Raw genomic sequence first — 27,096 nt, 5'->3', positions numbered from 1 at the left:
ATCCAATAGGGTAAGCAGGAGCAAATGAGTCTAGCTTGGACGAGGCATCTTGATCTTAATAGACAGAACATTTGTTTTGGGCACCTTAAAGTTGATTTGATTTTTTTGTCTGTGCTTCTAAGAAAAAAGTCATTGTACCATAATACCTATCAGAAAGAAGGTCTCAGTTACATTGAATGGAAAGTAATCTGTGTTTTATGTATTAAAAATAAGATTTTTTTTTCAAAGCTAACATTACAAGATGGGGAGGGCTTGGGAGTGGGTGTAATTTTGTTTATTTTACTGATTCAGTCCCCATTTTTTAATCATACATTCTGTCTTTATTTAAGACCTTCTAATGTTATTATTATTTAGAACATTTTGCACCAGATTGAGAAACAAACTTTGAATTGCTTACAAACATCGAATTGCTTGCGAATAAATAGATTATTTTGTAAAGGTGGTTTGTTGAGCCAGAAAAAGATAAATGGAGGATCAACAGATAATACCACAATTGACACAAAAGTGCAGTGCATGACAACTTGTTTCATATCTTATTTCTGTTCTAAATCCATTTTAGGTCGATTTTTTATATGCAATAGATTAGAGGAGAAGGCTGTATTACAAAACATAAGTTTGATGCTATGTAATATTATATTGTTCATTGCCAAGGCATTACATAACCTTGATGACAAATATCCATTTAAAATATATATTAAAGTTTATATAAAAAATAGTTAATGCACTGTTCCCTTATCAGGCTTGTACCACTAAATGCACATTTAGTTGTTGTCATATTTAGAAATTCATTTAAAAACATTTATTATTTGTTTGACAGAGTGCATATCAAAATATATTCATCATATACATTAAAACTCTGATCTTGTTAGTGTGTATTTGTGTGTGTATATGTGTGTGTGTATGCACAGCAACAATGTCATTTTTACATATTCCGATTGACATTTTTCCCATCGAGGCTGGGATCACCTTATCTGAACATTTCATGCTTTATTTCTCGACATTCTCATTACCGATTAAAATAAAAGACTTTGAAATTAAAACCACCAGGTTCAAATGATGATGTCACAATGGCTCAGCTAGCAGTACTGAGCCTCAGTGAGGATTTAATCCTATATTTGACATGTTATTCGCAATTAAAGCTTTAAAAATTCCAACTTTCACAAGATTTTTACATATTCTGATTCACAATTTCCCCCCGGCAGAGACCACTTTCACTGAACATTTTATGCTTTATTTCTCGACTTATTACTGATTAAAGTTTAAAAACATCAAAATACCTTCAATTTCTAACCGACCAGCTTCAACTGATGACATCACAATGACAGCTTCAACTGATGATGTCACAATGGATAGACTAGCAGGGGGAGGGTGAATTGCTATTGCAACATGCAGGGCAAGTGCAATTGGAATTTTTTTTTAAGATAAATTCTGAGGAAGACAAGGGGATTGCTGGAATCTTACGTTCGGGAACAGCTTGAGTTGGAGGACTATGGGTAGGGAACAGGTGCGTTTGGGGAGCAGCCCAACAGGTCTGCACTTGATCCAGTATAAAATGTTCACAGTTAATGCGATCCAAGCTTTAAACCACAATAGAAATCCAAACAAGACAGTACAACGTTATACTGTTAGTTTTAATTTCATACAAACAAATTAATTAATGCTACAAAACCAACATACTGAATGCTGAAATCTGAAATAAAAACAAAAAAGGCTGAAAGTGGACAGCAGATCAACCTGCACCCAAAGAGGGAGAAACCAGGTTAACTTTTCAATTTCTAATAAAAATCATCAATCTTTAAGGTTAACTTTTTTCTCAACAGCTGCTACTTCCACCACTTTTTTAACTTTGGTATAAATGGTGCTTTTTTCACAAATATTCATCGAGTTAATCTGTTCTTAAACAATCTCGTGAAAATTACTGTCAGGCGTAAACAATAGCCATGCTAAACTTCAGTACAAACATTCAAAGGCAAAGGTATGTTGCCCAAGATTGCACTGTGGAGCAATATTTTATTATCATTCCTTTGCTATCCTTATGTACCTCCAAGATTAACTCTCAGTAATGATTCTTCTGACTAGTGCAAATTGATTGGCATTTCCAGTCTATTTACAGAACAAAATAAGCAGTGAGACTGGCAAGTCTTGAACACTTTTGTTCAAGTAACTTTGTTAAGCAAAATATCAGTCTCCCCAGATAACTCACACAGTTATTAATTATTAACTCAAGACTGGAATATAAAAAAATATTTGAGGCAGAACAATTAAATCTCTTTCTCAGCAGCATTGTTTTGGCACAGTAATGTTGATCAGTGATGCTTTAGTTCAGTCTCATTCAAGAGCAGATTGTTGTGCCTTTCTTGTAACTCCTCTCCACTTTGTTGTTTTGTGCTTGGGTTTATTAATAATTAATCCAATCAATGTATATTTTAACCACTGATTAGTAAATTGGTACTGGAAACAAGATGAAATATAGTAGTAGGGAGATTAGGCTGACCATGCTGATAATAGTCCCCACACTTAATTCAAAAAAGCACTATTGTCTCTTCTGCACATAAATCTGTCTCTGACTGCAGCTGATCTCTGCTTTTATAAAAGAGCATGGCACAGTGATATGGTGTGAATTGTCAACATGCACCAATATGGGGGGATCTTATAGAAACATATACAATTATAAAAGGATTGGACAAGCTAGATGCAGGAAAAATGTTCCCAATATTGGGCGAGTCCAGAACCAGGGGCCACAGTCTTAGAATAAAGGGGAGGTCATTTAAGACTGAGGTGAGAAAAAACGTTTTCACCCAGAGAGTTGTGAATTTATGGAATTCCCTGCCACAGAGGGCAGTGGAGGCCAAGTCACTGGATGGATTTAAGAGCTCTAGGGGCTAATGGAGTCAAGGGATATGGGGAGAAGGCAGGCACGGGGGGATGATCAGCCATGATCACAATGAATGGCGGTGCTGGCTCGAAGGACCGAATGGCCTCCTCCTGCACCTATGTTTCTATGTTTCTAATAGGCACGCTGTATTAGGAGCTCCAAATCATTTTTTAGACCATCTTCATTAGAACGCAGTCAATGAGCTGTAGGTGTGAACTGGTGTCATGAGAGGTCAGGAGATCATCTATCTCTAGGATGTACGGGCTGGAAGATCAGGCTTATGTGCAACATAAATAAACTGATTGCTAAACCCAGAGATCAATGATGATGGTGGACATCTTATAACATGTCTCTGGACCTTTCCTGGAGGACATAAACTGGGGAGGATTCACACCTGGGTCCTGCAGATAAGTCTTTTATGCTACAACTTCATCATGAACGGCATGGATGAGTTGATCAAGGGTTCATTTCTGTGATGTACAACTCTTTGATTCTCAACTCCATTTTCAGGCAAGGGTTTTTAGGGCAAGATGCTACATAGACCATTTAATCATAATCTTGCGCGGTTTGTAGAATCTGTTTGCCATTCTCAGAAATATGATTATTAACCAAGTTTCAACTCAATATGAAACTGTAGCGGCACCAAACATGGTCAGGAAAAGGTCAGATGCCAGGCAGGTTCAAACAGTAGTTTTTATTCAGGTGTAACATGTAAGTTTGGTCCACTAACATAATTGTCATTGCTGCTGTAGCTAAGCGAGGGTGTTGTCTCAAGCTTAGCTACTTGTTGACTGGGGAGATCTCAAGATGAGATAAGCTTATGTAGCATGACACTCCCCCTAGCCCATGATGTCACGTGCTAGCCTTCGTAGCTACAGACGAGGGTTCGACCATAAGTGGTCTATCAGCTGATGCCACAGGACCCCCCCCAGAACCGGAGGAAGGAATAGAATGGTCGAGGGTGGCTCCCGCATGTGGTTCGGGGACACCCCGGGTGTGGGTCGGGACAGTGGGGCCCGCGGGCACTATCGACGCTCCAGCTGTGGGCCATCCCGGCCACATGCCGAGGGGTGTGAGGAGACCGATGCAAAAGCCGCCGGATGGAAGAGACACAGTCGCATCTCCTCGACCAGCTAGGGGATCACGTCCTGAGAAATACGGCCCCCAGAAACGGCTGGGAGACGTCAGCAACATTGCAAATAAAGAAGAAGAAACAAAATAAAAATAAATAAACTGATTGCTAAACCTGGCGTGGTGATACAGTGTAAACAAAGTGAAAAGAAACAAAACAAACTACAGTGCGCAATCACGTGCAAATTGGTAGGTAAGTTCAAATTGTCCAGTGTCCATGGTGCAGGATGGGAACCTGTGCTGGAAAACTAGAGGTTGCAATGACAGCCTCCGACCAGAATGTGGCGCTTTTGCTGGTGTTCGGGCTGCAGAGACGGCATCCGGCCAGAAGATGACGCTGTGGACAGTGGTCAGGCTGCAGTGACGGCATCCGGCCGGAAGGTGGCCCTGTGGACGGCGGTCAGGGAAGGTCGAGCAGGGCAGGGCAGTTGTCTGCAGACATCAGGTCTCCCGAGGCTGCGTGCGTCGGGAGAAATCCAAATTTCAATTTGGATAGTCGGGGTCACCAATGTAGCGGCACCAAACGTGGTCAGGAAAAGGCCAGACGTCAGGCAGGTTCAAACGGTAGTTTTTATTCAGTTGTTACATGTAAGTTTACATGTAAATTATGTTGCATGTAACATAATTGTCATTGCTGCTGTAGCTGAGCGAGGGTGTTGTCTCGAGCTCAGCTACCTGTTGACTGGGGAGATCTTAAGGTGAGATAAGCTTATGTAGCAGGACACTCCCCCTTGCCCATGACGTCACGTGCCAGCCTTAGTAGCTACTGACGAGGTTTCAACCATAAGTGGTCTGTGTATCAGCTGACACCACAATATCAACTAATTCCATTCATTTTTCTCCACCTGAACCATCTTGCCAAATTCATCTCACTGGCGTCCCTTCTATTTTTTTGTTCAACAACAACGGGATAATTTTTTTAATGATTGACCAACCCCCTAAAGTTTAGGATCATAGAATCAGACAACACAGACACAGACCCTTCATCCCAACTGATCCATGCCAATCAAGAAGCACCAACTAAGCTTGTCCCATAGGCTCACGTTTGGCCCATATCCTTGAGGTTCTTGCCAAGATTCCTCAGGTATAAACATCAGTAATTTTGTTTTTATTATCTTCGGTTTATCGGAAACATTCCCTTTTCTCTTGAAATTCTCAAGAATTATTCCAGGCGATTTGTCGATGCCAAAGGGCCTGTCCCACTGCACGAGCTAATTCAAGAGTTCTCCTGAGTTTAAAAAAAAATCAAGCTCGTGGTAAGCACGTAGAATGTACGTAGCGGGTACGTAGGAGCTCGGGACGTCTCTTAGCGCTAACGGCAGGTGCTCTGGAAACGCGGTAAGCTCATGAAGACTCGTGAAGATTTTTCAACATGTTGAAAAATGTCCACGAGAGCCCCGAGTACCTACGACTGTCTATTAACATAATTCTCTGAGTTCGATTCAGGGGAAACTCTTGAATTGGCTTGTATAGTGGGACAGCCCCTTTAGGCAAAAAAAATGTAACATCACTTCTACTTGTTCACTCTTCATAACAAGATTGCCTCATCTTCAGCTTTCATGCTCACTCATTCCATGTCACCTTATTATTATTTTAATAATTCAAAATTCGTCTTAGCAACATCTGTTATTTTGTCATTTTCTATTTTATACTTTTTCTGTTTATTCTTCAGAATTTCCTTGGCTTATTTTTAATTTTCTGCCATTTTCAGATTTTGATTTACTTCATAGTTTTGTGAACATAAGTATTCAAGTACTACTGGAATGGCACAGTGAGATAGCTAACAGAGATGTTGTCTCACAGTTGCAGTGATCCAGGTTTAAGACTGATCTCCAGCGCTGTCTGTATAGAGTGTATACATTCCTCTTATGACCATGTGTCATCAGGGTGCTCTAGTTTCCTCACACATCTCAAAAATGTGCAGGCTGGTGGATTATTTAGCCACGGAAGATTGTTCCCTGAGAAAAGAGTGGCAGGATTGAGGGCTGCATTGATGGGAATGTGGGAAGAATAAAATAAGATTAGTGCGATATTAGTACAAATTAATGTCTGATGGTCAGTGTGGACTTAGTGGGTAAAGGTCCTATTTCTATGCTGCATGGTTTTATGGATCTACAATTCTCTTCCTTCAGTACTGCCCTGGGTGCTTAGCTATGACTTTGCATTACTATCACTGCCCCGACAAGTGAATGTGGATCCTAATTTCATTATCTGCCATGTCACCACATTAATGTTGAGAAAATCTTGCATATTTCCATAAACTAGCATAGTGGTTATTGGTAGACAATAAGATTATAATTAGTGCTTTCCCTAGGCAGGCATCTGGGATGAGGCGGTGTTCATAAATGGGATAGTGCACAGTGCAAGTCTCAGTAATAGTTATGTGGTTTTCCTCAATTCAATTTTACTTCGGAGTCACGTGAGTGACTTCGTGAAGAAGCCCGCTCAGGGCGCAGGTGCGGCATTACGCCAGCAAGTGCAACAGCGGCGGCAGCTGGAGTCAGGCTCTCCAGCTGCACTTTAAAAGCGCACTTTCAGGTAAGTGAAGGGTGCGTTGGGAACGGAGCGAGTTGGAGTTGGTTTTGTTTTGGAAAACATGTCCCAACGTAAGAAACTCGCGACTAGAGCTGCCCGAGCTTTAACTCCGCCAGAGGAGTCTATTCCAGCGGGGCAGCAGCCAGCGGCACTACCGCTGGAACAGCGGTTTGAAATTCCTCAGACCGAGCCGGGCCCAGTCACGCCAGAGCCTACACGGCGGGCTGGGAAAGCCACCCGTAAGACAAACCGGCCGGTCGATTCCGATTCGTCGGAGGAGGACGTGTCCACCCCGAAGCGGGGGAGAGACAGCCGCTTAAGCTGCATCAAGCAGCTGTTGGAGGGGATGGTTTACCGGGAGCAGCAGCGCTCTCGGTCAGACAGGACAGGCGCCCCCTCCATGGTGCTGAGTCCGGCACCCCCCTTTGCAACCTCGGACCAGGACTGGGAGGTCAGCATCGGTGACCAGGAGCAGGCTGGTCTGAATATGGGGCAGGCGGAAGGTACCGAGAAAGAGCAGGGTGTGCAGGAAGAGCTGCTAGGGGTCGTAACCCGATTCGTTGCTACCCCACGGGTTGGAGCACCACTGCAGCCTAGAATGGCTGCAAGTATAAATCATCTCTCCAACAAGCCACTGCAGGAGAAGGTGCTCGCCCAAGTGCTGGACGAGCACATCGCCCCGGATAACTGTGAGGCCCTGAAGGTCAAGAGCCTCAACCCTCAGATATGGGGTAACGTGGGTGGACCTATTCGAACTCAGGAGGTCAAACTCCAGCGCGTACTTCGCCTCCTGACGGCGGCGATAACAGCATACGCACGGGGAGTCGAGACCACAGAAATGACAGCTCACCAACAGGATGTCTTGGCGCTCATGTGCACGACGCAATACGAGCTGAACAATCTCAGGAGAGATAACATTAGGCCGGCACTGAATCCTAAATTTGCAGGATTGTGCAAAGCTCCCACTGTAGAGACCGACTCATTTCTTTTTGGGAAAGACTTAAATAAGCAACTCAAAGAAATGGAGGAGGCTTCAAAAACCTTTAGCCTCATGAGGGCAACACCGCCAGCACCTATACCGAAGCTCTTCATAACACCAAGGCGGCAGCACACCGCTGCATCCACCAGTCGGCATCCTCCATATGCGACTGGTCAAAGCTTGGGGCCGCACTATCCCCAGAAACCTTTTTTAGGTCAGGGCCTGCAGCGGACCCCCTGGAAAATGCGCCTCCCCCCAACATCGCCAGCTCGTCGACAGAGAACATCCAAAAAGAGAAAACCTCAACCCCGCCAATAACCATGGAGGTAGGTGGATCTGGTTCCTACCCGCATATTGTGAATAAGGGTGAATTACTAACAGGGGGAAGGTTACACTTATTTAAAGAAGCATGGGGGAGGATCACAGATGATAAATATATACTTAATAGTATTCAAGGTTATAAAATAGAGTTTATTTCGAATATACCACCAGTTCAACACATGCCTGAAAGGACATTTGTACTCTCCAACAAACAACAACTGGAGGGACAAGCTGAACTGGTGAGGCTTATAAACAAAGGGGTCATAGGAAAAACTATTCATGAGCCCTTGGAATTTGTTTCCAACATATTTACTAGATGTAAAAAGGATGGTGGATGTCGCATCATCATTGACTTGACATCCTTGAATGTATTTGTTAAGTATATACATTTCAAAATGGAAACATTTGCGACTGCTAGACAATTGATTTTCAAAGGATACTATATGGCCAGCATCGATCTCAAAGATGCTTACTATCTAGTACCGATACATAAAGATTATAGCAGATATCTTAAATTTATCTGGATGGGGGAGCTTTGGCAGTATAAAGCACTGCCTAATGGGCTTACTTCAGCTCCAAGACTATTCACAAAAATATTGAAGCCAGCCATGGCAACGTTAAGGAAACAAAAACATATAGTCATGGCATATTTGGACGACATCCTCATAGTTGGGAAAACTATGGAATTGGCTGAAGCAGCAGTATCAGCTACAAAACAGCTCCTAGAGACTCTAGGCTTTGTCTTACATCCAGATAAATCCAAGTTAAATCCATCCACAATTATGGACTATTTGGGGTTCACAATTAACTCAGTCCAAATGACGATTACCATGCCAAGGGAAAAAATGATTGCATTGACACAATCATGTAAAAAATTAAAAATAAAGAAAAAGCCAACTATTCGACAAGTGGCAGCAGTAATTGGCAAAATGGTAGCAGCATTTCCAGCTATCCAGTTTGGACCTTTGCACTATCAAAATTTGCAAAGAGCAAAGATAACAGCATTAAAATGGCACAAAGGTCATTATGATCGGATCATGACTATACCCCCTGAAGCAATAGCAGAGCTACAGTGGTGGATTCAATATATTTGGCACGGTTATAGTCCTTTTGTTATTACTAATCCTACGTTAGTACTCCAAACCGATGCTAGTGCTCAAGGCTGGGGAGCAACTAACTCCATATCCAGCACAGGTGGTAGATGGACTAACTCAGAATCTTCATTACTATCTACACTGGGCATTAACTCTTTGGAAATGTTGGGCGCCTTTTATGGTTTAAAAGCATATGCGTCTGATATGCGTCACTTGCATGTTAGATTAGAAATAGATAATACAACGGTGGTGGCTTATGTTAACCATATGGGCGGCATAAAATCTTTATCATGCGACAAATTGGTTAATATGATTTGGCAATGGTGTGTCGAAAGACATATTTGGCTTTCAGCTACCTATCTACCAGGTAAGCTAAACATAGTGGCGGACACCAGGTCACGGAAATTCAATGACAACATCGAATGGATGTTAAATCCTAAAACATTTGCTAAAATTGTAAAGCAATATGGGAAGCCAGATATAGACTTATTTGCATCAAGACTGAATCACCAACTACCTGTCTATGTCGCGTGGGAACCAGATCCGGAGGCAGCAGCGGTAGACGCTTTTACGTTAGATTGGGGAAAGTTTGTCTTTTATGCTTTTCCCCCCTTCTGCCTCATTAGTCGGGTGCTTCGGAAAATCCAGACGGATTCAGCGTCTGGAGTTTTGGTGGTGCCCGACTGGCCTACACAGCCATGGTTCCCAATTCTCCAGGACATGGTGGTGGAAACACCTATGGTATTCCCCAGTCATCCAGGGTTACTGACTCACCCAGTATCAGGCATCAGCCACCCATGCCACAAAGATATGAATCTCCTGGGTTGCAGATTTTAGACCGACCTTACCTGGATCTGGGGTTATCGGAACAAACCATCGCCACCATGTCAGCATCCCTACGGATATCCACGAAGAGGCAGTACCTAACCTGCATCAGGAAATGGGAAACGTACTGCCAGAAAACCGGGATTGCTTATAAAACAGCCACAGTAGCGGATGTTCTGGAATTCCTGGCAGACTTACATCATCGTGAAGATTTGAGCTACAGTGCCATCAACACGGCACGTAGTGCTCTTTCAAATTACCTCAAACCTGCGGGACATCAGGCCATGGGAGCCCATCCGCTGGTGGTAAAACTGATGAGGGGCATATTTAACAGCAAGCCCCCCACCCCTAGATATACAAAAATCTGGGATGTCAGTATTGTACTCACATACCTGCGGGACAGACCACCAGCTAGATCTCTCAGTTTAGAGCAGTTGACTTTAAAAACACTCATGCTCATGGCACTAGTATCTGCACAGAGGGTGCAGTCCTTACATCAACTTCGACTGGACAACATGGACACTACATCGGATCAGATCACATTCACTATTCTAGGTCTGATAAAACAGTCCAGGCCAGGAACATCCAACACGCTAGTGGCATTCCGGGCATACCCACTAGAGCCACGATTGTGTGTGGTGACCCACATAAATATTTACATAGACACAACCCATAATATCAGAGGAAGTGAGAGAGCCTTATGGGTCAGCCACAGGAAACCACATGGCAGGGTAACAAGTCAAACCATTTCAAGGTGGCTGAAACAGGTTTTGGAAGCTGCTGGAATTAACATTAATCTATTTAAATCTCATTCCACCAGGGCAGCATCCACATCATCGGCAGCCAGAATGGATGTGCCTGTGGACTTAATCCTCAACAAAGCAGGATGGTCACGGGAAGCCACATTCCGAACATTTTATAATAAGCCGTTGGTGGAACCTGATATATTTGCAGTCAGCATTTTAGAAACTGCAAATATTTAATTTAAAGCCCGGGGGAGCTATTTTTCTTTTGTTATTGTTAATAAATACCGTTTTGTTTTCAAAACAGATTCATTGGTTGATTACAATAACACTTCCTTCCTCAAGAGCTTTCGGTAGTGAGTGTATAAAACTGTTACACGGTTTGAAATCACAGAGCTTTGAAATCTTCACGAAGTCACTCACGTGACTCCGAAGTAAAATAGTAAGATTAAACGAGAACTTACCAGTTTGAAGTTTGATCTGTATTTTATGAGGAGTTACGATGAGGGATTACGTGCCCTCCGCTCCCACCCTCATTAGATGGATGAAACCGATAACTGATGTCTCTTTGTTCTTTACTATGTTACTTCAAATACGTGTCTGTCTGTGATTCCACACCGCTGCTTGGAAGCATGCCGCACCTGCGCCCTGAGCGGGCTTCTTCACGTAATCCCTCATCGTAACTCCTCATAAAATACAGATCAAACTTCAAACTGGTAAGTTCTCGTTTAATCTTACTATTATAAAAGATACTGAGCCCAGGATCTATAAAAATATTGTCATAGCAATCCACTAGCAACGCCTGCCAGTAACCATTGTCTGGGGTTAAGGTTTTACTAATCAGAATTATAAAGACCATCTGTCTTCAGTGTGATTGAAGGTGAACACAGGATAGTTGACAATGAGCTGGCCTCTTGGTGAAAAGATGGGCATTTGAACCCTTGTATCAAATTACATCAGGGGTCACAATTCTACTTGAAATATCTTATGTGGAAAACCCTTGACTGGTTGTCACTACATTTGAACATATTAAAAATAATCCCTAACATTTTGCGAAGAAAGGCATCATATTTTTCATCCAAAGTACAATGACATTGAACGATTGATGTTTTATAATCTATCCTGTGGTATGTAGCTTGCGCTAATACTAGAGAGAAAAATCATGTCCATTATACTTTGAAATCTGAGTTTTCTCAGAATATTAGTATTCCTTTCAATGAACAGAATCTCAAATTTGCTTTAAATCTAAAGTCTAAACTTTTCCTTTTTTTTCAAGACAAAGACAGGAATTTGTTTGCTCCAAGATGGTTCTCAAGAGCCCTTTGAAGTGCGATTGCACTTAGCAAAGGACATTTTAACAATTCAGGAGCAAGACGTTATCAATGTGTCAAGCGAAGCCTTCTATTCCAGTGTAAGTAATAACCTTTCCTTTCAAAAATGTCAATAATGAATAATGTTGCTATTTAGAATGAATGGTGCCCACTTATTGTATCAGTTTATTTAACTGGATTTATTGCAAAATTATTTTCAACCATGATGCATTTTAGGGATTCAGTTGATAATGTTCTTGTGCCTCCATGGCAACTTGAAGAATAAAACACAGCATGTGTTAGCACAAGGGAACTACTAATCACACACAGCTTATTCATATCCCATTGATGAATTTCTATACGAGTTTTACATTTCAAAAATGTATTTGTTGAAAGAGTCTGGTGATTCATTGAAGATTCGGCATAATTTTCCTTCCTGCCTGATCTTAGTTTTCAGTGCAATAAAATTCCTCCCCATACTGGATTCACAATCTTATTTTCCTGTTGACGCTACCATTGAAATGCACCTGGAGGCAGAACAGAACTTTAGAGAGAGGAGACTGCATATTCCTGCTATGACTGGAATCAGGCGAATAACTTATATCATTATTTATGCCGGGAGATTTTGAGAGAAGCTGGATCAACATTTGGCATTTTTGTTTACCGATGTGCAGACTCCACACATGAATGATGGGGTCCAGAACACAAGCAAATATTGGTGACAAGAAGTGTGCCAGGCATTATCCTGATTAATATGTTTGCATATGTGCACTAAATGATCAGCAGCATCATGCAGACGATGCAGATCATAAACGAATCATATATAATGCTGATTTGTAGCCAAATCTAGAATTTCCCAACTGGACACTCTATCCCTCTGCCTTAGGTTGGTACATCTGAACATGTTGCTAAAACATATAAATAATTCTCCCCACTCTCCATAGATCAAGAGCCACCTGCATGCTTAACATTGTTACACATTTCCCATGCTTGTGAACGGAACACAAGCTGTAGAGGTAGCTGTAGAGCTGTACCACAAACCTCTACAGGGAGTGGTTTGGCTGGCAAAGCAGATTTTGTTTTGTTCGTGTAAAAGCCCATACCAAAACATATAGCTTCCCGAGCCGAGTGATTTGGAAAGGCTTTCTCTCGGAGCTAAACGTAGGAGAATGAAGAGAGGTCTTGAAGAGTAGAACAAACAGCTGGAAATGCATGAGGGAGAAGTGCATTCATCAGAAGGCCATGTCTGCTGTAGGTCTTTATGAACGTTCTCTTACCACATGTGAAGCCCAATTCATAGGATGCTTCAGTGAAGATGTTTTGACAGTAAAATAACAATTGTTGCAGACATAATCACAGCCTTAGTCAGAAAATGTATATTAACTGTTGTGCAAGTGGCTACTTCGCGCTGCTGCAAAGAATAACTGGAAAAGGTCTGGCTATCAACAATACATTGATGCATCAGGATTCTTACTGAGGCCCATTGTACTCAGTCCTCAGTGGCAAGATTGTCTCCTCTTGTTGGATATGTAGGTTTTGAATTGGTCCTCCATGTTGCTTGCCTTCCTGTATGAGCTTTCTGAAAGTCCTATCAAGGTACAGAAGTTGAAAGTGCCCACCACCAGACTCAGGAACAGTTTCTCCCCCTCTGTTATCCAGCTTCTGAACAATTATTCCATAGCTAAGGTACTGTCCAATTCACCTCTACCCCATTGTGGACATTGGACTTTGTCTATGGAACAGATGCGCTTCAATACGCTACAAAACTGAGAACTATTTTCCGTGCATCTTTCCCTTTGATCTCTCTAGTGTACTTGTTTGACCATTGTATTTATGTATGGAATATCTGATCTGTTTGGCAAGGATGTAAAACAAAGCTGTACCAACAGCTATGACAATACTAAATCTAAACCTTTTTGTTTAGTTTTGAGATAGAGCATGGAAACAAGTCCTCTGAGTCATGCCGGCCATCAATCACTAGTTCACGCTAGTTCCATGTTATCCCACTTTTTCATTCACTCCTTACACATTAGTGGCTATTTTAGAAAGGCCCATTAAACAACAAACCCACACATATTTGGAATGTGGGACAAAACCGGGGCATCCAGAGGAAACCCATGTAAGCACAGGGAGAGCATGCAAACTCCATTTCCAAGGAATAGGACTGGATATAGAAAAAGGTATACATTTCACTGTAGATAAAAAGGTCTGCTATCATTTCAATAGTTCATACATCATAGGAGCAGAATTAGGCCATTCGGCCCATCAAGTCTACTCTGTCATTCAATCATGGCTGATCTATCTTTCCCTCTCAAGCCCTCTCCCTCTCCTGCCCTCTCCTCACAACCCCTGCCACCTGTACCAAGCAAGAACCAACCAATCTCCCATCTTAAAAGTAACCACTAACTTTGCCTCCACAGCCTTATGTGGCAATGAATTCCACAGATTCACCACCCTCTGACTAAATAAATTCCTTCTCATCTCCTTTCTGCAGTCACAGCGTGCTAATCTGAATGAAAGGTCGACGAATGGCCTGAGATAGATTCAGTTTGGGCTTGAAGCCTCTTTTCTGCTAAATTTATAATTGTCACCCCCATTTTTCACTCACCAAATGAGCATAATGAAAAGTTCACTTTAACAATATTATCCCTGTCTCATCTTGAAAAAGCTTTGTGGCAATCGTCAGCTCAAACAGAAATTTGTTCACTTGTCTTATGGTAGAGGTGAACATATTAGTAAAATCAATAGAATCACTGATTATGCACACAAGATAAAGGGTAAGCGTCAGTGGAGGTGCATCACTAATTGACACATAATAGATGTTTTGTCCAGCCAACCAGGTATAAAACATGTTACAACAGCTGGCACATTGGCCAAAATGAGATTGCAAATACAAATGAGTTTTGAACTGGAACTAATGTTCTCCTTGTAACACAAAACCATTTTACGGCTAAGTGGTTCTGTAATATGTTGAGTTCCCAATGTTGAGGAGTCTGTCCTTTTCAATTTTCTGGGCTAATTCTATTGTATAGGAATGTCACCTAGAAGTCTACTTTCAGCACAGGATCTTTAGGAGCTGTGGAGGTTCTTTGGTAACAAGTTGATTCCTCTAGAACCGGATTGGAACTTCCCTCTTCATCATTCCAGCTTCATTTACCTTGAAGCATATTTGGCCAATGTCCTCATTGGTTTTAGATGCAGCATTTCCATTCTGAACTAACACGTGGTTAGTTTTACAGTTCTATTTCCTGGTCAAAATACTGGCCTGACATTTTGTGGGAACAGAAAACTGTACAGATTCACCACTCTCAACAACACCTTGGTCCTTGATATCAATTCTTACCTGATAAATGAGACCTTGTGTAGCATACAGGCCAACAAACCAAACAAATAGCTTGAATGTTTATGAATGCCTCTGAGGTTCACCAACATTCCAAAGCTCCATAGAAAAAATAATCATCGTATTTAAAAAGTAAAAGAAAATGCAAAGTTACAGAACAAAGTTAAAGTTGATTAAAAGAGGTGTAAATTAGCATAATCATATCCCTCTCCTTTGCAACCTTTCCCTTCTGTTCAAATAAATAGATTATTGGTTGGAAATTGCAGGAAACTGGCATTTCAGCTCTCGATTTGACCGAAGAAGTTCTTAGGATGTTGACATTTGCACCTGAATTTCAAGACTCAAGAGTCAATGGTGTTTAATTGCCATATGTACCAGCAATGAATTTCTTACTTGCAGCAACTGAACAAAACTGTAAACACAATGCACATAGATAATATATAATAAACAAAAACCCGATGGCCACAATCCTAGTGCAAAATAACCCAAAGTTAAACAAAAGGCAGTCCATAGAAATTCATAATTGAGGTCACTGTGCAGTGTTGTTCAAGAACCTGATGGTTGTTGAGAAGAGGCTATTCTTAAACTTGGTGGTCATGGTTTTCAGACTCCTACAACTTCTTCCCCATGACAGTAGTGAAATAGTACTCAATAGATTACATGTCAAAGTATGTGCAGTTGCTGTAATTTCCCAGGAGAATCTGGTCCGATGTTTGTCAAACTTTTTTTCTCAGGAAAGCAGTCACACTTCAAGAAATAATGAGATGCACAAATCTAAAATACATGACTATTTTCTTATTCTGAGTGTAATTCTCTTTTCTGACCTTTGTTTCCATGTTGTTCTCCTCTTTGTTGAGAATTTGTTTGGTTACCTCAATTAGTTTTTACATTAGATTTGGTATCAGGTTTATGATCTTTTTACTTTTTGCCCCTTTTGATCAAATTATTCTGAGATGTAAGGGTAATTGGCTTTTAGAACACTCAGTTTCTTCACACTTTTAATTGCAGTCCTTGATTGTTTTGTTTCCACACTAGAGATATTCTTTCAAGTACACTGGTGCTGACAATCTTAACCAAAGTGCAAATATATTGTTCAGGAATATCACAAATCTGCCCTTTTGAAATGACAGCATGACCAAGTCTAAACTTGAAATTGTACCTTTGCAGATGATGGCGTGCGTACTCATTCAAACTTAGAAAATAGGTGCAGGAGGAGGCCATTTGGCTCTAAGAGCCTGCACCGTCATTCATTGTGATCATGGCTGATTATCCGCAATCAATAACCCGTGCCTGCTTTCTCCCCATACCTCTTGATTCTAGCCCGTAGAGCTCCATCTAACTCTCTTTTAAATTCATTCAGTGAATTGCCATAACTTAGCTGAACCCTGTAAGATAAGGCTTGATATAACTTATTCAGCTATTTCATTTACAGATAAGTAAATATACGGAACGATCTGTGCAGACAATTCTCACCTGAATTTAATGAGAAGGTACATTACAACAGATGTAAAACCCTGATATATTAATTAACTCATTAGCTAATAATTTCAAACTCACTCCATGCTTGAGATGGAAGGTTTACATTTTGAAGCCAAGATTCATTTTCAGACGAAGCTGATCACCTGACAATGTTCCTTTTGACCATTTGCTCTGCTCCAGTGAGAGGAGCTGGCACTTTGACTGCTTTGAGATTAGGTTTTGGTAATAGGCCTGTCCATAACACATGTTACTTTACCCACCGCTGAAGGGTATCAATTTAAAGAAAACATTGCCAATTTTCCGCAAAATGAATAGTATGCAATTTGGTAAAAAGGGTGCTAGGAATTATATATCATGCAAAAATATATCATTGGTTTCCAATTGTCTGCTCAAGGCACCCAGCTCTCTCACATCAACATTCATCCCACCTAACCTGCCACCAACCCTCACTAGATTGGCCTTCACTGACATTGAGTTCTGGTTAAGAAAATAATCTCCTCTGATTAAAAGTATAAAAGACTAAACACACATATTGTTCTAAATATCCAACATAGATACTGTTCCTAGGTTCCCCAGCCACCATATATACCTCCCTGTGCTAGCAAATGTGTGAAAGCTGAATTAGATTTATGAGGAGCAAGTATCATAAGACTGACACAACATGCTGGAGTAACTCAGCAGGACAGGCAGCGTCTTTGGAGAAAAAGAATGGGTGATGTTTCATGTCGAGACCCTTCATTCTGTCATTAAATTGTCATTGTGTGAATGCCTTATCATTGGAAAGGAAGTGTGTACTGTTAATATACTGCATCTGTGACTGAGATGAGTCAATGAGAAGCCCTACTGCCACGATGGACATAAAATACCTCAAAAGATTGTTTGCCCGCAAAGTTTCATACTGTGTGACCATTGTTTAGGATTTACATTGATTTATGTAATTATAGTTCCTAATTATTATTGTCCTTCTACAGGAAAGAACTGTTACAATTAGAAGACAGGCGATTGGTGGATTTGGACTGAGCATAAAGGTACTCTAAAAAAAAATTGTCATTACATATTTCAGAAACAATTTTAATTGCTATCAATTGTAATCAATATTTATTTTCTTTGCAAAAAAGCTGTTTCAGTTTCTCTCTGTTCATTAGAACATAGAACATAAAACAGTACAGCACAGGAACAGGCCCTTTGGCCCACAACATCCTTGCTGAACTTGATGCTAAGTTAATATCTCCAGGAACAAAGAACTGCAGATGCTACCAGAGACAGGCACAAAGTGCTGGAGTAACTCAGCAGGTCAAGCAGCTTATCTGGATAGGTGACGTTTAGTTCAGACTGAAGAAGGTAGCCGACACAAAACATCACCCATTCTTTTTCTCCATACATGTTGCCAGACCTGATGAGTTACTCCAGCACTTTGTGTCAATCTTTAAATTCATCTCTACTTGGATTTGAGCCGTATCCCTCCATTCCGTGCATATCTATGTACCTATCCAAAAGTCTCTTAAATGCCATTATTCAAAGAAACTAGTAGAGTTTTACTAACAAATAAAACCTCCCAGATACATGGCTTGCTCAACCTTAAAAGCAGGGGAGGGAATCTTCTTTCCAAAAAGGAAGCTAATTCTAAAAATAGCTTTGGGTGACTGTATGAAGCCCATCATTGCTTAAGATCTTAACTCTTAATAATGGAAATCAGGGTTTTAATCCTTTTCCTGGGACCCATTTGCATTTTTTTTTAAATATCTTTTTTTTGTAAGCTGCAGTGTCCTTGTATTTTCTACAGAAATATTATTAGTTTAACTAGTTATGCACCACAACCCTATCTACCACTACACCACACTCTATCATATTGGTCAGCATTGGAGAGAGCCAACCTTTCTCAGGATTAAAATATGCAATGTGTTCTGCCATGTGATCATAGGTTTCCCATCAGGGAGGATCAGATCTTAAAGTAGCTTTGAAATTTGGCTCTTAAAACAGATAGATAATCTACAATTCAGCTCTTTGCAAGTTAAAATGATTCATACAGAGCTTACAGAACAGGTTATCAAATGCATAATGCTAGTACTTATTACTACATGTTAAAAAATGTAATCTTTGAATCCAAATGATATCTTTAGTAATTCAAAGCAAAGTGAGTAGATTGGCACATGTTCAGGATTTCGAAGATTTTTAAGACCTCAGGGGGTTGTAACTGCTTGTGATGTTTAATGCAGCTTGAAACAGATGTAAGGATTTGCACATGACTCAATTAGCCTTCATCTTCCGTAAAGAGCAGAAATAACCATCTGGCATTCACCATTTTATATTGTGTGCCTGATGGCTATTTCTAGATCAGAAAAAATGTTTTTTTTTAAATAAGGAACTTGGTCCCCACTTTGAGTCAGTTGCTTACACAATTTTGCTTTATCTCAATAAAAGATTTGGGGAAACGAAGTGATGAGGTGGATGCAACTATGATAACAGACCAAATGGCAGTAAAAGTACCTTTCTATAGGAAATGCAAACATATAATAAATTATTTTCCATTGAAGAAAATATTTTCATGTTAATGGTACAATACAGGCAAGAGGAAAAGAGATGGCCACTTTTGCACCGTTTAGTTTAGTTTAGAGATACAGCTTGGAAACAGGCCCTTCGGACATCATGTCCGCACTGACCAACGATCCCTGTTCACCAACACTATCCAACACACACTTGGGACAATTTACAATTTTACCAATCCTATTAGCCTACAAACCTGTACTTCTTTGGAGTTTGGGAGGAATCTGTAGCTCCCGGAGAAAATCCATTCAGGTCATGGGGAGAATAGACAAACTCTTTACAGATAGCACTCAAAGTCAGGATCGAACCCGCGTCTCTGAAGGCAGTAACTCTACCACTGTGCTACTGTGTCACTCATTTGTTGGAAAAGAAAATAGCAGAGAATCTAAAAAAACATCGTCTGTTCTGGTTTCCTGCCCAATATGCATCTAAGTTCCATCAATTGCAAGATGACTGGATAGTTACTTCCAGTTACCAATGCAGGCAAAACAACATGCCAGTAGATGAAAAACAATCTAATTTTCTCACCATGTACTGTTTGCAACGCATCGGAAAATATATTGTATTTCAGTTTTAAACCTAGCGAACAGTTATTGTTCTTAATTTCGGCCAGTTCTACCAAATATGAAATGAGCAGTGTGCTGTGCGAGAGATGAACAAATAACAAAGTCAGTAATCATTTATGTGAAAATAAACTAGAAAAAAATCTAGATCACCAGCAAGAAATGAAAAACAATAAATCCACACAAAAATTGAAAAGAGCGTAAAAGAAAGGGATAAACGCCATTTTTGATTACCGATGTGTTGATTTGTCCTGCTGCATCTTGCTTCTGTTTCAAAGACATGATTCAGGGAGAGGCCAAAATGCGTAAGAGGTTCTCTGTTGAGTCCACATGTAAAATTATATTGTGACCGTATGGATCAGTAACATGGAGACACAGTGAGCTGCAGATGTTGGAATCTTGAGTGATATTATAGGTTAATGGCGAAGTTGGCAGAATCGATAGTACAACACATGCTAAATACCTGCCTTAGTTGGCATCTAAGGACCTTAGTGTTAAATATATCAAGAAGCAGAGTATGATTGTGGATGATCAGCCATGATCACAATGAATGGCATTGCTGGCTCGAAAGAGCACATGGTCTCCTCCAGCACCCATTTTCTATGTTTCTATGATTTGTTGCCAATTCATACATTCAGTGCAAACAACCAAATACAACTACCAGGGCAATATTTTATACTAGACTATGTGGGACCGGTTGGGTCCCAGACACACGGGAGGGCTGGTCCCCCAATGCAATATTTCACCTCTCCACCAATTCCAATGTTGGTGGCCATTGGGGGTGGGGGGGCTTTCTGGTGCGCTAGTATGGGTGTTGTGGGCTGAAGGGACTGTTTTCCAGAGGGCTAGTATGGACATTGTGGGCCGAATGGTTTCTTGGGCTGGCAGCTCAGTCACTCAAGCCTGTTGTGCTTGCAGGTCACTCATTCACGGCTGGTGGGCTGGCAGTTGACTCACGACTATTCCTTGAAATTCCATTTCAAGCAGGGTGCAAGGCCACCAAATTCAAGTGCAGTTTCTTACCACTTCAAGCAGGGTGCAAGGCCACAAAATTCAAGTGCAGTTTCATACCATTTCAAGCAGGGTGCAAGGCCACTAAAGACAATGAGTCATGACCTCTCCCTCCTCCATCTTGCAGAGACTGAGCCACGCCCACACTTCAGGGTTTTATAGTCCCCACCTCCCACCAGAAGAGGCGTGGCCTTCATGGCGTGATTGACAGGAGAGAGTATTTCAACATTTTTTAAACACTAATAACTCTTTTATTTTTCATCGATGGAAAAAATCCTCGGCACTTGATGAGTGGAGGGGGATTCTGAATAACATGGCCAAAAATCACGCCATACGTTTTTCTAAAATCAATATTTTTTTTCTATTATCTAAATTTAGGGTCGCACGGTGGTTTAGCGGTAGAGTTGCTGCCTTACAGCGCCAGAGACCTGGGTTCAATTCTGATTATGGGTGCTGTCTGTACGGAATTTGCACGTCCCCCCCGTGACAGCGTGAGTTTTCCCCGGGTACCCCGGTTTCCTCCCACACTCCAAAGACGTACAGGTTTGGAGGTTAATTAGCTTCGTAAAAATTGTAAATTGTCGCAAGTATGCAGGTTAGGGCTAGTGTATGGGGATCGCGGGTTGGCGCGGACTCAGTGGGCCGAAGGGCCTGTTTTCACTCTCTATCTCTAAACTAAACTCTAAATAATGAAACTGGTGGAGACTCAGTCGATGGAATCATGTCATAGTCATTGCTCCCTTTTATGTCTTCCTCCATTGTCCCATCAGCTAGTAGTCCTTGCCTTTCTGAAATAAAAGGAGTGGCGCAGCTGGAAGAACAGGTGTCTCATGCCTCTTGTTGCCCAATCCTATCCAAATCTCCAGTGATGTCTATGCAAAGTTTGCATGTCCTCCCTATGATCATATGGGTTTACCCCAAGTGTTCCGGTTTCCTCCAACATCACATATTGTGTGGGTTGATGGTTAATGGGCCACTGTAAATTGCCTCGATGTTAGAATCCAGGAGGAGCTGATGGGAATTTGGGAAGAATAAAAAGAATGAAATGTGAATTAAAGTAAATGGATGCTTGAAGGTTGACATGGACTTGATGGGCCATTGGGCCTGTTTGCATGTTATATGATTATACAGACACGTGGTTAAATTGTGAGGAGTGGGAAGCAAGAGCTGCATATTTACATCATCTTAAACTTGTTAATCAGGAAAAACCAATGTCGAGTTTATTTGCAAAGCAGAATTAGAGGTATTAGAAATCACCTAATTCACTGATCTTAATGTCGGCATGCACCACAGCTCATTTACAGCTCTGGAATACTGGGAGGTGAGCATCTACAAAGCTGGTTAAGGTGATGCATCCAAACTTAACTGTCCCCTGATGGTATGTGATTGCAGCCTGGTGAATGAAGCATGGTTCAACAGTTGAAATGTGATTTTGAGTGTTTGGAATAATGTATTAATGATGGAGCTGCATGTCCTATGAATGGAGATTATTGGAAGATGAATAATAATGAATATTGTTTGATGTCAGTATTACAATGTGTTATATAGCATTTATAAATTGAATAAAGATTGATATTTATGTGGCATTCCATTCAGCTCCAAAGTGCATTAATCTCCTCCTGCTCTCTTGGTAGTGGAGGACACACCATTCATTCGAGGACATCTCTTCATTTTGCCCCCTTGAACATTTTCAAAGCAGCAACAGAAAAGGCGTGGAGCACACCTGCTCCCATGCTGTGCCTTTATTGCTCAAATAAGTGGTCTGCTGCTGTGCCCACTCCTGACCACTAATTCCTTAATCAGTCCAGTCTGTGTCATTCGTAATTCTGAGTCATTCGTAACTGTCACTGTATGTCATGTTGTTACTTGTGGGCGGAGCACCAAGGCAAATTCCTTGTATGTGAATACTTGGCCAATAAACTTACTTACTTTCTTACTTACTTGAATTTAAACAAGAAATACCTTCGTATTGCGAGGTGTAGGCTAGCTTTAAGTAGTGCAGGCTAGCTTTAAGTAGTGCAGGCTAGCTTTAACTAGTTTTAGCTACTTCCAAAATTATGCTACCTTGAAAAAAAAATGTTGATCAGTATAACAACATCTTTAGCACTGGTACAGTACAATTAATAGTACAATTCTGTCAATTAGCAATGGACATTAGGTTTGAGTGTTGCCTGTTTATTACACATGATAATGTCATCTCTTATATCCAACAATGCCCAGTTTAACCCAAATATTTTTCTGTCACATCAGTTGTTTCTACTGTCATTAATAATCATATTTTTAGTAACCTTGACATACGACGGTAGTTGTATAGTAGTTTTAAGCTCTCGAGTATCAATTCCACTTTTTGTTTCTTTACAGCATGACAATTGTTTTGAACAGCTATCAAATTAGAGGCAGGCAAAATATGCAGTACATACTGGCGAGCTACCAAACTACCCACTTAAATTTCAACTGATAATACCATAAGAGCTGGCAATGAAGCATAAAGGCCTCTGATGGTTATTCCTACAATGACTTTCCATTTAGAAAGGCTTCTATAGCATTGACCTACATGGGCAAATGCACATTTATTCTGATTTTACAGAATAGCTTCCAAGATTAATGCTCATTGCATAACATTAGTGGGAAAATTTCTGTTGTGCCAACATACGATCTGTTCTTTCCCACACAAGGGTCAAATTATTTCATATCTACAGGCCTAAGTCAGTTTCAGGGGTTCCAGAGTTGGTGATAAAGCTGATCAGTGGAAAAATGTGATGTAAATAGTGCACAGTATTTGATTACAGTAATTTGAAGAATTATTCATAGGGAACACTGAGCCAACTTTGGAATAAACTGGTGGTAGAAGAGAACCGGGTGGCAGAGAAATGCAAAGGGACAAATAAAGGTAAATAGTACAATAAAACATTGTAAATATTTTTGAAATATCAAATAAGCTGTAAAGGCAAGGTATATAGAAAAGATAACGTGTAAAGGCACAACGTGTTGGAGTAACTCAGTAGGTCAGGCAGCATATGCTGAGGACATAGATTCATTCATTCATGAACTTAATCATTAATTTATTCATTGGTGACAATTCGGGTTAGTACACTTCTTCAGACTCTTCTTTTTCAGAAATGTGAAAGGAATTCCTATGTAGGCCTGCAGCTTTTTACAGCTAGAGAAATGGAGATGGTGTGAGCAAGTGTGCAAAATTAGAGCACATGGTATTGGGATAGGGTATTGACATGGATAAAGAACTGTTTGGCAGACAGGAAGGAAAGAGTATGAATTAATGGGTTATTTTCAGAATGGCAGGCAGTGACTAGTTGGGTGCCGCAAGGCTCATTCCTGGATCCCAGTTATTTACAATATATATTAACGATTTAGACAAGGGAACTAAATGTAACATCTCCAACATTGTGGATGACACAAAGCTGGGTGGCAATGTGAATTGCGATGAGGATGCTATGAGGCAGCAGGTGACGGATAGGTTGGATGTGGTCAGATGCACGGCAGATGCAATATAATATGGATAAATGTGGTTATCCACTTTGGTGGCAAGCACAGGAAGGCAGATTATTATCTGAATGGTGTCAGATTAGGAAAAGGGGAGGTGCAACAACACCTGGCTGTCCTTGTACATCAGTCACTGAAAGGGAGCATGCAGGTATAGCAGGCAGTGAAGAAAGCTAATGGCATGTTGGCCTTCATTGCAAGAGGATTTGAATTTAAGAGCAAGTAGGTCCTCCTGCAGTTGTACAGGGCCCTGATGAGACCACACCTGGAGTATTGTGTGCAGTTTTGGTCTCCTAATTTGAGGAAGGACATTCTTGCTATTGAGGTAGTGCAGCGTAGGTTCACCAGGTTAATTCCCGGGATGGCGGGACTGACATATGATGAAAGAATGGGTCGACTGGGCTTGTATTCACTGGAATTTAGAAGGATAGATAGATAGATAGATAGATAGATAGATAGATAGATAGATAGATAGATAGATAGATAGATAGATAGATAGATAGATAGATAGATAGATAGATAGATAGATCCTTTATTGTCATTGAACGAAATTATGTTGCCTGCAGTCATACACAGAATCAATAATAACAAAACATACAATAAACACAAACATCCACCACAGTGAGTTCACCAAGCACATCCTCACTGTAATGGAGGCAAAGTCTTAGTCTCCGTCTCTTCCTTCCTTGTTCTCCCTCTGCGCTAAGACGATTGATCCAGGCCGAAGATGCCGCTCTCCAGTCCAGCGGACCTCCGTGGTGATATCGCCGCCGCCGAAAGCCGGAATGCCGTCTCCGCTCTGAGACAGCCCGCCACAGCATCAGCTCCGGGCCGCCGCCCCAGCTCCAGGTCCCGCAGTCTCCGCTCCGGGCCGCCGCCCCACCCCCGGGTCCCGCAGTCTCCGCTCCGGGTCCCGCAGTCGCCACTCCGGGCCGCTGCCCCAGCTCCGGGCCGCCGCCCCAGCTCTGGGTCCCGCAGTCGCCGCTCCAGGTCCCACAGTCTCCGCTCCAGGAGTCGCCGCCCCAGCTCCGGGTCCCGCAGTCTCAGCTCTGAGCCCCGCTGCATCAGCTCCAGGCCACCGCCGAAAGCCAGAACGCCACACCAGCAAGTCGGGCCACCGCTGCCTTAGCCCCGAAGACGGCCAGCCTCTCGTTGGTAAGTCCTGGCTGGCTCTGCCTCCGGAGCCTCGGGGTCGGTCGCAGGTTGGAGGCCGCCAGCTCCGCCATTAGGCCTCAGCGCAGACGGAGGCAGAGAAGGCGGATACGCCACGAAAAAGTCGCATTCCCCCCGAAGGAAGAGACAGAGAACATGTTTCACCCCCTCTAACACAACCCAACAAACTAAAACTTAACCAAAACAAGACAAAAAAAACAACAGAAAAAAGTAAAGACAGACGGACTGCAGGTGAGCCGCAGCTGTTAACAGCACTGCCACTTCCAGATATAGGGGATCTTATAGAAACATATAAAATTCTTAAAGGATTGGGCAGGCTAGATGCAGGAAAAAAAAAACTTCCCGATGTTGAGGGAGTCCAGAACCAGGGGTCATAGTTTACGATAAGGAGTAAGCCATTTAGGACTGTGGAAACATTTTTTCACCCAGAGAGTTATGAATCTGTGGAATAATCTGCCACAGAAGGCAGTGGAGGACAATTCACTGGATATTTTCAAGAGAGAGTTAGATATACTGTAGCTCTTCGGGGCTAACAAAATCAAGGGGTATGGGGAGAAAGCAGGAACTGGGTACTGATTTTGGATGATCAGCCATGATCATATTGAATGGTGGTGCTGGCTCGAAGGGCTGAGTAGCCGACTGCTGCACCTATTTTCTCTGTTTTCTATGGTGCAGTATCTGGTAGAAACATTGTATCCCCTTTTATTGTAAGATATTTGAAGGAACAATCAAACAAATTTCAAAGTACAGCCATCTGTCTCTGCATGCACTGCCTGAATGTGTATAGATGCCAAAGCATCCCTGAGTTTGACAAGGAAAGAGATTGTCATTGGTAAGGGGGTCAGGCCCAAGGCTAATGGAAATTATAATTGGGTCATGATTATCCTGGCATAGCTTTCTCTACGTGGTGCCACAAAACCAGCTTTAATAAGTATGTCTCAAAAATACCATCCAATGTTACAGTTAGTCAGGCATGTATGTTATTGGTGAAATATTTGGAGTCTGTGGATTCATCTTTTTGAATGTGATTCCACCAGTCTCATTTCACCAGTCAATTTATTACTGATGGCAGGACGGAGAGCTTTTCCTGGGTTGTCAGATCAACCTGGTTTCACTTTGCCCTTTGTCCTGTAAACAATTCAGTCTGGAGGATGCCCAGTATGTGTCAGGAAAACATGTAAGCAGGTGCTAAAGCTCATGAAAATGTGTGGCAAAATCTCCCACTGTGATGCCTCTTGGCAATCACAGGCAGAAATCACTGTCTATGATAATAATGAATGGCGGACATGACTAAGAAATGCTCAGCTCTGCTGTTTGTATAGTGAGATGCACCAATGAATTATGAAGCAATTTGAAATAAATTTTAGCATCTGCACTCCTTGCGTGGAGTCCACCCACAAGCTAATAGAGCGGCAGAATTGGACAGCGATCCAAGAAAGCTTGGCATTTAACTTCAATTGAATGTGTGCTCGACCAGCACACAGACAAGAATGGAAAAGGAATGCTTCGAAGATTATTTTGGATACAAATCCTGTAACTTCCATCCTACATTGCCACTTTCATTTCACTGCACATCTCGTATGTGTATGTGACAAATAAACTTGACTTGACTTGACTTGACTAACAGCACAGTAAATTTGTAAGATATTTGAAGGAACAATCAAACAAATTA

At 41.6% G+C, this 27,096-nt stretch overlaps 1 protein-coding gene across 7 annotated transcripts in view; it reads left to right on the top strand.

Moving 5' to 3' along the window:
• The window catches only part of sntg1 (syntrophin, gamma 1), a 533,638-nt gene that overhangs the window by 380,818 nt on the left and 125,724 nt on the right, over positions 1-27,096 (top strand). For all 7 annotated transcript variants that reach the window (XM_055634100.1, XM_055634098.1, XM_055634093.1 and 4 more), the window contains 2 exons: positions 11,780-11,914; positions 17,604-17,660. In XM_055634100.1, coding sequence (XP_055490075.1) covers positions 11,780-11,914; positions 17,604-17,660 — 192 coding nt within the window. The remainder of the gene's footprint in view (positions 1-11,779; positions 11,915-17,603; positions 17,661-27,096) is intronic.

The sequence above is a fragment of the Leucoraja erinacea genome, chromosome 4, assembly GCF_028641065.1.
Source record: "Leucoraja erinacea ecotype New England chromosome 4, Leri_hhj_1, whole genome shotgun sequence".
Taxonomy (NCBI): Eukaryota; Metazoa; Chordata; class Chondrichthyes; order Rajiformes; family Rajidae; genus Leucoraja; species Leucoraja erinaceus.
Note: the sequence above shows the minus strand (reverse complement) of the source record. Positions and strands in the feature narration are given on the sequence as shown.